The 14,980-nt window shown below is 47.2% G+C and overlaps 1 protein-coding gene across 2 annotated transcripts in view; it reads left to right on the top strand.

Moving 5' to 3' along the window:
* GALNT13 (polypeptide N-acetylgalactosaminyltransferase 13) overlaps nucleotides 1-14,980 on the top strand; it is a 1,141,430-nt gene that overhangs the window by 421,362 nt on the left and 705,088 nt on the right. For both annotated transcript variants that reach the window (XM_069225168.1, XM_069225167.1), the window contains exon 4: nucleotides 5,905-6,112. In XM_069225168.1, the coding sequence (XP_069081269.1) occupies nucleotides 5,905-6,112 (208 nt within the window). The remainder of the gene's footprint in view (nucleotides 1-5,904; nucleotides 6,113-14,980) is intronic.

The following is a 14,980-nucleotide window of genomic DNA, read 5'->3' as shown; positions in this document are numbered from 1 at the left end:
TGTAGAGACATCCCAGAAGAGTATGGGTTGAGTGTCAGGGACAGACAGATACTGTCTCACCAGTCTCAGGAGGGTGAAGTAGAATGCTTTTCCAAGGTTGAGTTACTGGGTGGTTGGGTGAAGGGTACTGTGGTTAATACATGTGAAGGGCAGAGTGATTTAATTGCTGGAGAGCATATGTCTGGTCCTTATTTTCCAGAGCTACGCCAACACCAGGTGGAGTGTGAGTTCTCTGACCCCAGGGAACTTACAATGGAGGCAGACTTCTGGGTGAGTACCAGAGAGTCTGAAGAGGCATTTGGGGGTGCTCCTGAAGGGAGTGGTCTAGGTGGTTCCCAACCGAGTGTGGTGGGAAAGGATGGTAGTGTCCCAGGTAGGTCCCAGATCCTAGAGGGTTCCATGAGGGAACACCAGGAGGGAAGCCTAGCCTGTACCGTAGGGCCACCTTTTGAGGGAAGCCCCGCAGTGTCAGAAGAACTTGGGGGGGTGACTGTAGCCAGCATCCCAACAGTTCTGGTGTCTGGCAGTACCCCTTCTAGTGAGGGGGTGCAGAAGTCCAGACATAGGGTTGAGAGGGGGTTGCAGACCCCAGTGGAGGACCTTGAGAGTCAGGGGACAGCTCTGAGAGCAGAGCCCCCCAGGAATGACCCAGGTGAAACCGTTTCTGGTTTGGGGGAAACCCAGACTCTGCCGGATGGGCAGAGGTCGGGAGACCTGCGCCAACCAGACTCTTGTGTGGCCCTTGGGGACGGTGTGTCCCTTGTGGGGGGTGAGAGTGCCCCCCAGGAAGTCCTGGCATGCCAGGCAAAGATTCAACCTCAGGTTGGTGACTCTGGGTTGGATACCCAGGTTCAGAGGTTAAACTCTGACCTGGTGGGAGGTAGATGTGCCTCCCAAGAAGTCCTGCAGTGCCAGGCAATTGTCCAACCTCAGGGTGTTGACTCTGGGTTGGATGACCAGGTTCAGAGGTTAAACTCTGACCTGGTGGGGGGTAGGTGTGCCCCCCAGAAAGTCCTGGCGTGCCAGGCAATTGTTCAACCTCAGGGTGGTGACCCTGGGTTGGAGATCCAGGCTCAGAGGTTAACCTCTGACCTGGTGGGAGGTAGGCGTGCCTCCCAGAAAGTCCTGGTGTGCCAGGCAGTTGCCCAACCTCAGGGTGGTGACTCTGGGTTGGATACCCAGGTTCAGAGGTTAAACTCTGACCTGGTGGGAGGTAGGTGTGCCTCCCAAGAAGTCCTGCTGTGCCCCCCAGAAAGTCATGGCGTGCCAGGCAATTGTCTAACCTCAGGGTGTTGACTCTGGGTTGGATGACCAGGTTCAGAGGTTAAACTCTGACCTGGTGGGGGGTAGGTGTACCCCCCAGAAAGTCCTGGCATGCCAGGCAATTGCCCAACCTCAGGGTGGTGACCCTGGGTTGGGGAACCAGGCTCAGAGATTAAACTCTGACCTGGTGGGAGGTAGGCGTGCCTCCCAGAAAGTCCTGGTGCGCCAGGCAATTTTTCAACTTCAGGGTGGTGACTCTGAGTTGAATGGCCAAGTTCAGAGGTTAAACTCTGACCTGGTGGAGGGTCAGTGTGCCCTCCAGGAAGTCCTGGCGTGCCAGGCAATTGTTCAACTTCAGGGTGGTGACTCTGAGTTGAACGGTCAGGTGCAGAGGTTAAACTCTGACCCGGTGGGTGGTAGATGTGCCACCCCAGAAGTCCTGCTGTGCCAGGCAATTGTCCAACCTCAGGGTGTTGACTCTGGGTTGGATGACCAGGTTCAGAGGTTAAACTCTGACCTGGTGGGGGGTAGGTGTGCCCCCCAGAAAGTCCTGGCGTGCCAGGCAATTGCCCAACCTCAGGGTGGTGACCCTGGGTTGGGGAACCAAGCTCAGAGGTTAAACTCTGACCTGGTGGGGGGTAGGTGTGCCCCCCAGAAAGTCCTGGCGTGCCGGGCAATTGCCCAACCTCAGGGTGGTGACCCTGGGTTGGGGAATCAGGCTCAGAGGTTAAACTCTGACCTGGTGGGAGGTAGGTGTGCCTCCCAGAAAGTCCTGGTGCGCCAGGCAATTGTTCAACTTCAGGGTGGTGACTCTGAGTTGAATGGCTCAGTTCAGAGGTTAAACTCTGACCTGGTGGAGGGTCAGTGTGCCCTCCAGGAAGTCCTGGCGTGCCAGGCAATTGTTCAACTTCCGGGTGGTGACTCTGAGTTGAATGGCCAAGTTCAGAGGTTAAACTCTGACCTGGTGGAGGGTCAGTGTGCCCTCCAGGAAGTCCTGGCGTGCCAGGCAATTGTTCAACTTCAGGGTGGTGACTCTGAGTTGAATGGTCAGGTGCAGAGGTTAAATTCTGACCTGGTGGGGGGTAGGTGTGCCTCCCAGGAAGTCCTGGTTTGCCAGGCAGTGATCCAGTCTGAGGGTACAGACCCTGGGCTGGAAGACCAGGTTCAGGGTGTCCCCCCGGACCTGGAGGGAGGGGCTACTGATAACAGTGCCCCTACCATGGTGTCTTCTGAGGAGGCCACTCCTAGTTGGAGGGTGCTGGACCCCAGAAGGGAGGGCAGGGGGAGGGAAGCCTCACCCCGGGCCCTAGTCCAACCTGAAGGTACAGGCCCCAGGTTGGAGGGCCAGTTGCAGGTTAACAGCCCTGCACTGGTGGAGGAATGGTACAGGGCGACTTCTGTAAGCACCCTGACCATGTTGGACTCTGGGGGGGTACCGCTCCAGGAGGGAGGGTACAGAGCCCCCGAGGGGAGGACCAGGTTCAGGCTGTCATCCCTGACCTGGTGGAAGGGAGAGTGGTTAAAGGGTGCCCAGCACCTGGGGCTACCGCCCCCCACTCTCCACAGCCACAGTGGTTGGAGAGCTTTGAGAGGCCTGGGGCCTGCCTCTCATCCCTGACAGCTGTCAGTAATCACTGTGGCTTGCTGTCCGGGTGGACAGAGTTATCCCTGGGGAGGGGACAAGTGTCACACCCCGGGGGTAGAGTGGGCAACACCACTGTGTTGGTCATGGTGGTACTATCCTGCTCCTGGGATACATCTGTGAGCAAAGTAAGGTTAGGTGCTGCACAGATGGGATCCGCAGGTAAGGAGAAAGGTTCCCCATGGGTTGGCTTAGTGGGCCCTGAGAGTATGGACAGAGTGATCCAATTGGAGTCAGGAAGGCGAAGAACTGGAGCATGCCCCTGCTGTTGTGGGCCTGGGTCCTTGTTCTGTCGCCTCAAACAGGGAAGTACATCAGGATAGTGATTGTTCTCCCCTGGCTTTAGGCTGGTAGGGGGTCATGTTGGACCTGGCTTTTTGACAGGGACATCCCCAAACTTTTTGCCTCCTTCCTCCTATTTTTTCTGACCCGTTGTTGTTGGCTTTTGACCTCTGGGCACTTTACCACTGCTAACCAGTGCTAAACTGCATATGCTCGCTGTGTAAATTGTACTACTGATTGGTTTATCCATGATTGACTATTTAATTTACTTGTAAGTCCCTGGTAGAGTGCACTACATGTGCCTAGGGCAGGTAGATTAAATGCTACTAGTGGGCCTGCAGCACTGGTTGTGCCACCCACCTCAGTAGCCCCTTAACCTTGTCTCAGGCCTGCCATTGCAAGGCCTGTGTGTGCAGTTTCACTGCCACCTCGACTTGGCATTTAAAGGTACTTGCCAAGCCTAGAACTCCCCTTTTTCTATACATAAGTCACCCCTAATGTGTGCCCTAGGTAACCCCTAGAGCAGGGTGCTGTGTAGGTAAAAGGCAGGACATGCACCTGTGTAGTTATATGTCCTGGTAGTGTAAAACTCCTAACTTCGTTTTTACACTACTGTGAGGCCTGCTCCTTTCATAGGCTAACATTGGGGCTGCCCTCATACACTGTTGAAGTGGCAGCTGCTGATCTGAAAGGAGCAGGAAGGTCATATTTAGTATGGCCAGAATGGTAATACAAAATCCTGCTGACTGGTGAAGTTGGATTTAATATTACTATTCTAGAAATGCCACTTTTAGAAAGTGAGCATTTCTTTGCACTAAAATCTTGTTGTGCCCTTCAATCCACGTCTGGCTAGGTTTAGTTGACAGCTCCTTGTGCATTCACTCAGACACACCCTAAACACAGGGTACTCAGCCTCACTTGCATACATCTGCATTTTGAATGGGTCTTCCTGGGCTGGGAGGGTGGAGGGCCTGCCCTCACACAAAGGACTGCCACACCCCCTACTGGGACTCTGGCAGACAGGATTGAACTGAAAGGGGGCTTGGTGCATTTCTTAGAGACTCTTTGAAGTCACCCCCACTTCAAAGGCACAACTTAGTATAAAACAGGGCCTCCTGCCCTACCTCATCAGACACTTGCTGGAGAAGAAACCTGAACCAGAAACTACATCCTGCCAAGAAGAACTGCCTGGCTGCTCAAAGGACTCACCTGTCTGCTTTTCTACAAAGGACTGCTGCCTTGCTGTTGGCCTGCTGCCTTGCTGAACTCTTGCCTGGCTGTAAAAGTGCTCTCCAAGGGCTTGGATAGAGCTTGCCTCCTGTTCCCTGAAGTCTCAGGACCAAAAAGACTTCACTCTTCCTCCTGGACGCTCCGTGCGCCGAACTTTTCGACGCACAGCTTGTTCCGCGGCAAGAAAAACGCCGCACACCAACGCTGATCAACGCGACGCCTTCGGGACGACTGAAACTTTGACGCACGGCCTTGCAAGGACAACGCCGCCCGACTTCCCGGGAGAAATCGACGCGACGCCTGCCGTGAGATCAAAACTTCAACGCACAGCCCCGCAGAACGACGCGCAGCCGGAAAACAAGCAGGAAAATCCACGCTCAGACCCGGGACATCTGGTAATCCCCGCGACCCACAGAAAGAGACTGTCCGCGCGCCGGAAAACGACGCCCGACTTCCCCGCGTGGAACATAACGACGCAAGTCCGTGTGTGCTGGGGAGAAATCGACGCACACACCCTTTTTCCACGCACCTCTTCCTCTGTGGCCCTCTGAGGAGATCTTCCACCAGAAACCAGGTACTTTGTGTTTGAAAGAGACTTTGTTTACTTTCTAAAGACTTAAGACACTCTCTATCACTTTTCAGTGATATCTTTACAAATTCGTATTGCAACTTTGATCGTTTTGACCTGAAGATACCCAGATAAATATTATATATTTTTCTAAACACTGTGCTGTATTTTTGTGGTGTTATGCTATGGTGTTGTATGATTTATTGCACAAATGCTTTACACATTGCCTTCTAAGTTAAGCCTGACTGCTCGTGCCAAGCTACCGGAGGGTGAGCACAGGCTGATTTTGGATTGTGTGTGACTTACCCTGACCAGAGTGAGGGTTATTGCTTGGACAGAGGGCAACCTGACTGCCAACCAAAAACCCCATTTCTAACAATTACCATCATCGAAACATTCATATCGGTCTTATAGCTATCACAACAAATGTCGGCCATGAGTTGTGAAAATGCGAAACTCTCTTCCTCAGTTATGACTCTTACCTACCGCTCCCAACCAACCACAAAGCTATTCTAAACACAAATTGGTAGTCCCCTCAATACAGTAATTCGCCATTATCAGCAAATGCTTAATTCCACATAAATAGTACTTTAGAAAAAAGCAGCTCATAGAACAATAGTGAATTATTGTAGGATGTCCTTTGACAACACAGGCCAATAAATACTTGGCATATTCTCCATGGACCATATTGTTTATTTGGAACCACAATTATACTTCCTGTAAAATAATGTTATTGTACTTTGACCTATTGGTAATTTTTGTTTCATAATAAGCTGTTTTTATTTGGTATGTATTTACCAGTAACTGATTAATATGGAAATATGCAGAAGAAACCATTCATATAAAGTTGCCTTGTTGGTGACTGTGCCTGATATTCACCCTGCCATTTACAAATTCAGTGTTTATATTGTCTTTACAGATTTTCTAAAAACTCCCCTGGAGAATTATGTGAACAAACTGCAAGTTCAAGTGAAAATTCTTAGGATGGAACTACGCTCAGGACTAATTCGTGCCAGACTTAGAGGAGCAACTGCCTCGACGGGCCAGGTTATAACTTTCTTGGATGCTCACTGTGAATGTACTGTTGGATGGCTTGAGCCTCTTCTGGCACGAATCAAGGAAAACATGTGAGATCATCTGCTAACTTGTCTACCAAAATGTTGTACTGATATTTATTAGCCCTGTTATTTCAAACTCACCTATGTGTCTGCATTTGTGGACTTTATTCTGTTCTTATTAAAAGAGGACCGAACTATTGGAAAGGCACGTTTATCACATTACATCACTCATAACATCACCTGTGACATGTTAAATGACATAACTGATGACGTCAATGAAGACATCTCAAATGGCATCACTGATGCAGTCACTGATGATTTTAGCGACCACATCCTCTAACAGATATGAAAGTTTTCTATAAACTTTTCATATTGGAAGGCATTCAGCAAGGTACACGTTAACCCAATTTTTCCTTAACCTGTTTTTGCACCTGGGCATATCTTTTTCCAGCAAGCAGAATATAAAGCAGAACTGTGAAATCACACCGATTAGGTTGAGGTTATGCCTTTTTTACTTCTATTGATGTGTATAAGCAACACAATAGCTCCGTAAACGTAAAGCCGTGGGTCATTACTTACCTCAATGCGATGGGCCTGTTAAATACCTCATCCTTCATGGAATTTTTAGTGAACGGCTTCACGTCTACACATTAGCCAGTGATGAGGTATGCACCACCAGGCTCTATGGACAAACGTCTGTGCTATGTAAATGTACCCTACCAATATTCCTGAAGTGAGCAAATGGTGTACATTATTTAAAAAATGCTTGCAATCATGCTATGACTTGAATAGTCTATGAGTCATCCATAGATTATACATTCTACAACAATGTATAATGTATCAATATTACGTATGAAAATAAATATCTACACTATATAAATCTGCAGTTTATACAGAAATGTGTGATAGCACTACATTAGAACACTTTAATGTTAGTATGTGCACAGAAATCTACATGAGGATGATGCATATTTAGCAGAAATCAAAGATTGATTGTCAAAACTGCAAAAAATGGATACGACAAGTTTGACGTGTTTTATGCACCTCTAACAGATTCTTACAGAGCTTTATAAACTTTCACATTCTTCACTTTCTCAGGGTTTTCATTTTGACTCTTCCTATTTGATTGCTAATTATGTAAACCATGCTACTTGTAAAAGGTACAACTCGTTATTATGTATTATTATGCAATGTTGGGCTAAAGGCAAACAAACAAGTGTTCACTAACCAAACAGATTAGCAAAACATCATTATCATGGACTAGCTCTGCTGCCATAGCACATCACATTTATGTACTTTATCCGTCTCACATATTCTCACATTCTTACATCCACTTTTCCTTCTTCATTCAAGACAGAGTTAATGATCCCACATAGCCAACCATCTCTCATGTAAGGAGATCATGTTGAGGAGCTGCGCAATAAAAGCTGAAAGCTGGCTGTGGTAGGGCATGGGACTGAAAGCAGTAAGCAAAAATAAAGTAAAGAAGTAAAGAAAAAAGGTTTAGAGAAAACTGTCACACTTTTTTAGAATCATGCCATCACACTGTCCAAAATTCAAAAAGTAACAATGAACAAAGCTGTTCCAATAGTACATATACTTTTAGGGGAGAAGATACACGTAAATTGAAGTTCAGCTCCTCTTTTTGGGACAGATTTGCAAGAAAATGGTGCATTAGCTGTAATGTACCACTTTTCTTGCGTCTCCCCCTTGCACACCCTAACGACACCATGGGTGAGCCGTATTTACAATACAGCACACCATGGTGCACGTTAGGACAATAGCGTCAAAATGTATGATGCTGTTCTGGTACTTTGTAGGATTAGCACCATAAACTGTGGTTCTAATCCTGCAAAGCAAAGGAAGGCTCATTGAAAGTAATGAGCACGTCATTTGAACTCCTGCTCTGAGCAGTCATTGAAAATGACACAAAAAATTGTGCAGTGAAATTTTGTAAATTTATCTGCACCATTTTTATGGGCGTCGCTACAGGGGAATGCCCCTTTTCTATACATTATGTCTGGTGCAGGCATAATGTGGCGCAAGGGGGTGCAAAGTGGTACAATGCAAGCATTGCACCACTTTGTAAATATGGTGAAGGAGAAAGGCCTCCTCAACACCACATTAGTGTAAAAAAAAAAAATCTAGTGTGGCGCTAAGAGGCGCTAGGGCCTTGTAAATTAGGCACTTTGTCTTTTTAAAGTTACTGTCTTTTGCTTGAACTAGTGGCTGGTTTCTAGTACGAAGGAAAAGGAGGTATGGATTGGTAAGGATTGTTAAAAGGTATCATAGATTGGATGATTGTTTTACATGTGTTTTAAAAAGGACTTCTTAATTATGTCCAAATACACTAAACTTTAAGGGGAAAAGATATAGAGTAGGCACATTTTATCTCACCACTTCCCCCGCGCAAGCAGGTGTTTATGTATAAGCCACAATTTAAGATCTATGTCTTTATGGAATAGGCCACTAAACCCCACTAGGTTCAGTTAGGTCTCAATAAATTAACTCCAGCTCAACCCTTGGTAGCTTGGCAATGAGCGGCAAGGCTTAACTTAGGAGACAAAGTTTTAAGCATTCAAGTATCACAAAACAGTAATTAAATAAAGTACAGGAAAGAGTTTACAAATCCAAAACCAATTTATAAAAATAGGAAATATTTTTAGTTTTAAAATTACACCAAAACGAATGAAATCGGATAAAGGGAACCGGAGATATGCATTTTTAAAGAATTAGCGTTTTTTAGCGCATGGAAATGAATAGTGCCAGTCTGGTTATCTGGTCGCACCTCGACTGGGGCAAAGTGAAAATTTAAGGCCAACCGCGATGGAGCTCTGATCGGCTACAGCACACGCGAGGCCTCGGTCAAAAGTTTACCTTCGGACTTAGTCGTTTTCTTGAAGATTTTTTTCTGCAGGACCAAGTCGCGAGTCCAATCCGACCTCCTGGAGCAGACCTCGGTGAAGATTTCTACGTTTGGACTTAGGCGATTTTACGAGATGAAAATCCTTCAACTGGGGCAAACCTGAATCTTGATCTGACATCCCTGTAGCCCTCTTCGTATACCTTGTGCGGGAGGTCCTGATCAACTTTCCACGTTTCGGACGTAGTCACTTTTTCGAAGATTTTGTTCAGCGGGGCAAACCTGCAAGTCAGGTTGGGTCGTGGTTGAGGCAATCTGGCTAGAGTTGCCGCTGCATGTCAGTCCCTTTATGGAGCTTTTTCCAAAAAGTTCTCCAAACTTCTCCTGGATCTTGTTCAGGAATGTCTTTTACTGTGTTTTGGAAGTCCACAGCTCACCCCAAGGTACCAGAAGCTTGCTCCTTGAGGGTGTGGACTACAACTCCCAGAATACACCTGGCTCAACCTCCAAATGGGCCACTGGACAATGGTCAGCTGGTGAGTTTCTTCAGGAGCTGGTGCAGGGGCCTCTGGTTAGCAATGGTTCACCTGTAGCAAACAGGGAGTCTCTCCTTTAACCAGTTGAAGCCAGGCAAAGTCCTTCTTGTGGTGAAGCCCAGTTGTGCAGCTGGTGCAGTCTTTCAGAGTGCAGTGTCCAGGTGCAGGTCAGGGGTCCAGCAGGGCAGTCCTTCCTCTTCTGATGTTCTTCCTTGTAGGGATCTGAGGTGTGGTTGCAGCTCTGCCATATTTATCCTTGCTCCTGAGTAAAAAAACAGGGGGTCCTTGTTCTCCAATCAGGTGCAGGGTCCATCATCCTGTGATCACCACTTCCTGGGAAGTGTGGCAAAAATCGATCCAAGGGAGCAACATTCTTCACAAATCCATCATGGCTGAAACTGATTTTTGGAGGTTACACCTGGCTGAGCCCAAGCACTGGTGTGGCTAAAAATCCTAAACACACCCCACTCCTAATCTAATCAAGGGGGCACCTAATTGTATGGAGTTGCAGGATGTGAGTGAGGTGCTGGGTTGCTCCAAATGTCCTTCCTTGCCTTTGAAGACCAGTTCGGCAGCCCTCCCCCTTCCTGCTTACCCATCTGCAGAGGGAGTTCTCCTCCCTCAGGCACATTCTTTGTGTTCAGCCAGGCCACTTCACACCTCATCAAGGCAGCCTGGCCAGACTGCCAGAGGCTGGCCAATCAGAGAAGGGCACTACAGAGCTGAAGATGACAACGTTTTAGATATAGTTTAAAACTCTTTACCTGGACTAGTTATATTAAATCCAACAATTGTAAGTTGTGGAATTTATTTTAGCAAATAATTTGATACCAAACTTGAGGTATCTGACACTTAAGGGGGCTTTGTAAATTGAAATAAAGTTTTAGCCTATGGAGGCCATTCACTTCAGTGAGGGAAAACTAATTTGGCTATTTTACCTCACCAGGGCTTATAAAACAATTTTTATAAGGTCCCTGCTTATAGTTACATCACACCCACCACTATCGGCACATAGGGCACACCTTAGGGGTGACTTGTATGTAAAAATAACGTAGTTTAAGACTTTGGAAGTACTTTTAATTCTAAAGTCAAATTTGCATATAACTTTGATTTAAGAGCAACCAGCAAGGCAGGCATCCTTTTAAAATGACACTGGGCACCTCAGCAATGCACCTATGGGTGCACTACGTACACTGGGGTCCCTAAACCTACATGCCCTGCTGTATACTAGGGACTTATAGGTAGGTTGATACTGCCAAATTAAATTAGCCTAATTTGCATATCCACTTTACACAGGGCACTGGACCTGGGACTGGTAGGCAGTACCCAGGGCAGAGCCAAGAGTCAGTAACCATCAGTATCTGTCCAAAACGTATGGGTTTACCAGGGCAAAAAGGAGGAGTTTCCTACAGATATCTATGCATCAATTGTTCAATAGTTAGTTAGATAGATAGATAGATAGATAGATAGATAGATAGATAGATAGATAGATAGATAGATAGATAGATAGACTGATAACGGGTAACTTTGTGATATGATCCTATATTGCTGTTGGGTCCAATGACATAATACACCATTAGGCTACAGCCTTAGTGGTTTGCAATATGTCACCAGAAACCCAGGATGGCAATGCAAAAACATATTAAACATTATGGTTTTGTATTATATATATCTATATATATATATATGGTTACAAGAATGTTATAGTTAGGAAATAGAATTAAAAAAACATACAAATGTACTTATCTCAAGTAACTATAACTCGTGTCCTAAGGTAACCATAACTCATGCCCCTGCCATGCACAGTATTTTCATAAATTCTTTTACTGCAAATATTTCATTGATATTATCAACGATGTCATCAAAGATGTCAAGAGTGACATAATTAGTGGGGTAATTAGCAGTGCATGGCGAGGGCACGAGTTATAGTTACCTTAGGGTGCGAGATATAGCTACTTGAGGTAACTTTAATTATAATTTCATTTGCTTTGTATGTTTCAAAAGGTGTTCTATCTATAATGTTCCTGTAACCTTTGTTTTTTTCAGTGAATTTCTATGTTTTTTTACTGCAAAGTAATTTTCATTACTAAATGTTAAACCAACCATCGCCGTGCATGGCCAGGCCCTGTGGCCAACCCCCTATAACCACCCATCCTTGCATCACGCACAGCCTTCTGCCGTGCACAGTGGATGTGGCATCAGGGCCTGGCCCGACACCAGTCGCTGCAGCCAACCATCCTAACAACCCAACCCTGAGGAAGTGAGATATTGAAAGATAGAGAGAGCGATTCAGGCTTTGATGAATGATATACTTAAAAAAAAATGAAAAGAAAAATATTTTTGTCAATCAAAAAGAGTGAGATGACCTTTCAGTATGTAACTTAAATATTTATAGTTGAAAGGGAACTAAAGCTGGAAATGCCCGCAGTCTCACCTAGACTGGAACCCTTAACCTTTGCATATCTAAGACCTTAACCATAAGGCCAGAGATTACTCTTTACACGACACTGTCCAGAATTAGCTATGAGATTCATCCCACAGATTTCAAGGGGAAAAATACTTCAGTGTTCCATCACTAGGAATTTTTAACAGTGAAAAACTAGAAAATGAACAGGCACACTGCCAGGCGATACTAGGATTTGAACGTTTAGCCTACTGAGTGACAGCACAAGACCTTGACCATTAGGCCAGAAGTGTCTCTGTTGTTCTGTTCATCCAAACTTAAATATAATATTCGTACCAAACATCTTGCTAGTCTGACTCTTTGAAGTCATTGCATGGAGAAACTATAGCAATAACTCTCTCTCTCTTCCATCCCTTTAAAGGATGAAAGAGAGAGACGGTGACAGGACGGTGGCAGGATCCTGAAGGCCCCTGCGGTCCAAGCCAGCTTCCGGCATCCTACAGGAGCCAGCATTGCTCACACAAGCAGGGAGCTGCTTTAAATAGCAAATCCCTGCTTGCGGGGGAAATGTTTTCATCTGTTTCCCTGCACACATATTTGTGTGCAGTGAAACAGATGAAAACCTTACTTTCTGCAAGTGAGAGCTGTCTGACAGCTGTCACTTGTGAAAGTGAAGTGTTTGCTCTGAATTGGCGGGAGCTGTCTAAGCTCCTGTCAAGTCACATATATGTCCTGAGGGTCGACACCCCGGAACATAGCAGGAGCTGGCCCTGGGGGGTGGCAGTCCTCAGGGCCATCTATGGCTCCAACATAAAAATAGCACTGGGTAGGTGGTGGTCCCCAGGGCCTCCTTCATTCTTTTAGTTCAGCCACGGCATGGTGGTGGTCCCGGAACTGTGGAGGGAGCTGGTCGCCCCCACATTACTTTTGATTAGAGCCCTGGGGAGGTAGTGGTCTCTGTGGCAGTGAGGGGGGAAGATAGCCCCCCACATTACATATTATTGGAGCCCTGGGAAGGTGGCAGCCACCCGGGTAGCGGATGGCCGGGTGGCAACCCACATGACATTTTATTGGTTCCTTGGGGAGGTAGTGGTCCCTGGGATAGTGGTGGGGCTGGCGCTCCACACATTACATTTGATCAGAGCCCTGGGAAGGTGGCATTTCCCAGGGCAGCGGGGTGGTTAGGTAGCCCCCTCATATTATATTTTATTTGAGCACTGGGAAAGTGGTGGTTTCCTGGGTAGCCTGGGGCCGGGCGGCCCCCACTTTACCTTTTCTTGGAGCTATGGGGAGGTGGCAGTCCCCTGGGCAGAGGGGGCTGTGCTTCCCCTCTGCATTATATTTTATTAGAGCCAGGGGACAGCCACGGCGGAAATGTGGTAATACAACATTTCTGAAGGTCAGGAACATTGTAATATGACACGGATGATGCCACTGTGTTGATGGCACCATCACCCCTGCCATGTTTGCGGTCTCGGAGGCAATGCTGCTGAGATTGTAATCAGCACCTTAGATGACATTAGCACCAAATTGTCACTCGCAGTTATCTGGTCATGCAAAACCGGAAGAAAGTGACATGTTCAGGCTGTCCACGATGGACCGTGGGTCGGGTGACGGGACCAATTTATTGCCACTGAAAGGTTTGGGTGGAATTGAAGTTTGATTCTGGGGAATTACATGAAAAATCCACTGCATTCCGCTGAATACTGCATTTGGGTAGAGAGGGCATTTGGTGCTATTTTCATAGCACAAAATCCTTCCCCACATCCAAAAATGGAGGCAAAGGATCATTTTGCACTATAAAAATAGAGCGGCCAAATACCACTTGCTGCCGCTGCATACTCTGCAGTGATTAAAAGTTTTAATTACTGCAGAATATGTAAGGGCACCGAGTGTGATATGCAGTGGTTTCTTTAAAAAAACTGCATGTACCTCTCACCGGCACACTTGCATTAAAACTTTTAATCACTGCAGAGGATGCAAGTGCGCTGAGTTTTATGCAGTGGTTTCTAGATGCTAGAAACCACTGTATAATTTATTTCCACAGGGAGAGTAGCAGAAAATGAATTAAGTAGTAATTCTCCATTACAGGAGAAATGCAGAATTATCACAAATCCTTTGATTCTTCAGGAGGAATTAAAACCTCGACCTGGAGCCTACTGAAAAGTCAGCCTCTCAGTCCAGCACAAAGGGTCCTGATCACTGTGGTGGGTGCCGTGAGGAGCATTGAAGCATCTCTGATGATTGTCAATGTAGCAAAGAGAGCAGGACAGAGAGCAAGCCGGCCAGGTGACAATGTTTTGGGGCCAATGAGCCCATTTGCCATCACAAAGAGCCCAACAACTTCAATTCAGCCTTTCTGAGGTGACATCAAGGCTCTCCAGTACCTGAGGGGCACCTCTTGGGGTCAGGGGCTTTCTCAGCTAGATCTCAGTGCAGGTTCAGGTGGTTGTGAGCCTGTTAATTTACTGTGGCTCTTAATAAGTGGCCAGCAGTGTAAACGTCCTCTACGCGACTCTTTAATAACGAAGTCCTGGTTAACGAAAGCGGAACAACGCTTTCTTTAACCACAACTTCGTTATTTTGTGCCTAAACCACGCATGTCCTGAACAACGAACATGCGTCGTTAAGGCACAAACAAGGTAGTCGGCTGAGGAGGACGACTCAGGTAAGTGGGGGGGCGGGGGTTTTTAGGTTTTGGGGCAGGGAGGGGGGTCAGGGGGTTTTAGGTTTTGGGGCGGGGTGGAGGGCCGGGGGGTTTTAGGTTTTGGGGTGGGGCTGGGGGGACGGGGTGTTTTAGGTTTTGGGGCAGGGGTGGTGGGTCGGGGGTTTTAGGTTTTGGGGTGGGGTTGGGGGGTGGGGCGTTTTAGGTTTTGGGGCGGGGTTGGGGGTTTTAGGTTTTGGGGTGGGTTTGGGGGCGGGGTGTTTTAGGTTTTGGGGTGGGGTTGGGTGAGCGGGGCGTTTTAGGTTTTGGGGTGGGGTTGGGGAGGCGGGGCGTTTTAGGTTTTGGGGTGGGGTGGGGGGTCAGGGGTTTTCGATTTTGGGGTGGGGTTGGGGGGCAGGGCGTTTTAGGTTTTGGGGCAGGGTGGGGGGTCGGGAGTTTTAGGTTTTGGGGTGGGGTGGGGGTGGGCGTT

This window comes from Pleurodeles waltl, chromosome 3_1 (genome assembly GCF_031143425.1).
Source record: "Pleurodeles waltl isolate 20211129_DDA chromosome 3_1, aPleWal1.hap1.20221129, whole genome shotgun sequence".
Lineage (NCBI taxonomy): Eukaryota > Metazoa > Chordata > Amphibia > Caudata > Salamandridae > Pleurodeles > Pleurodeles waltl.
Note: the sequence above shows the minus strand (reverse complement) of the source record. Positions and strands in the feature narration are given on the sequence as shown.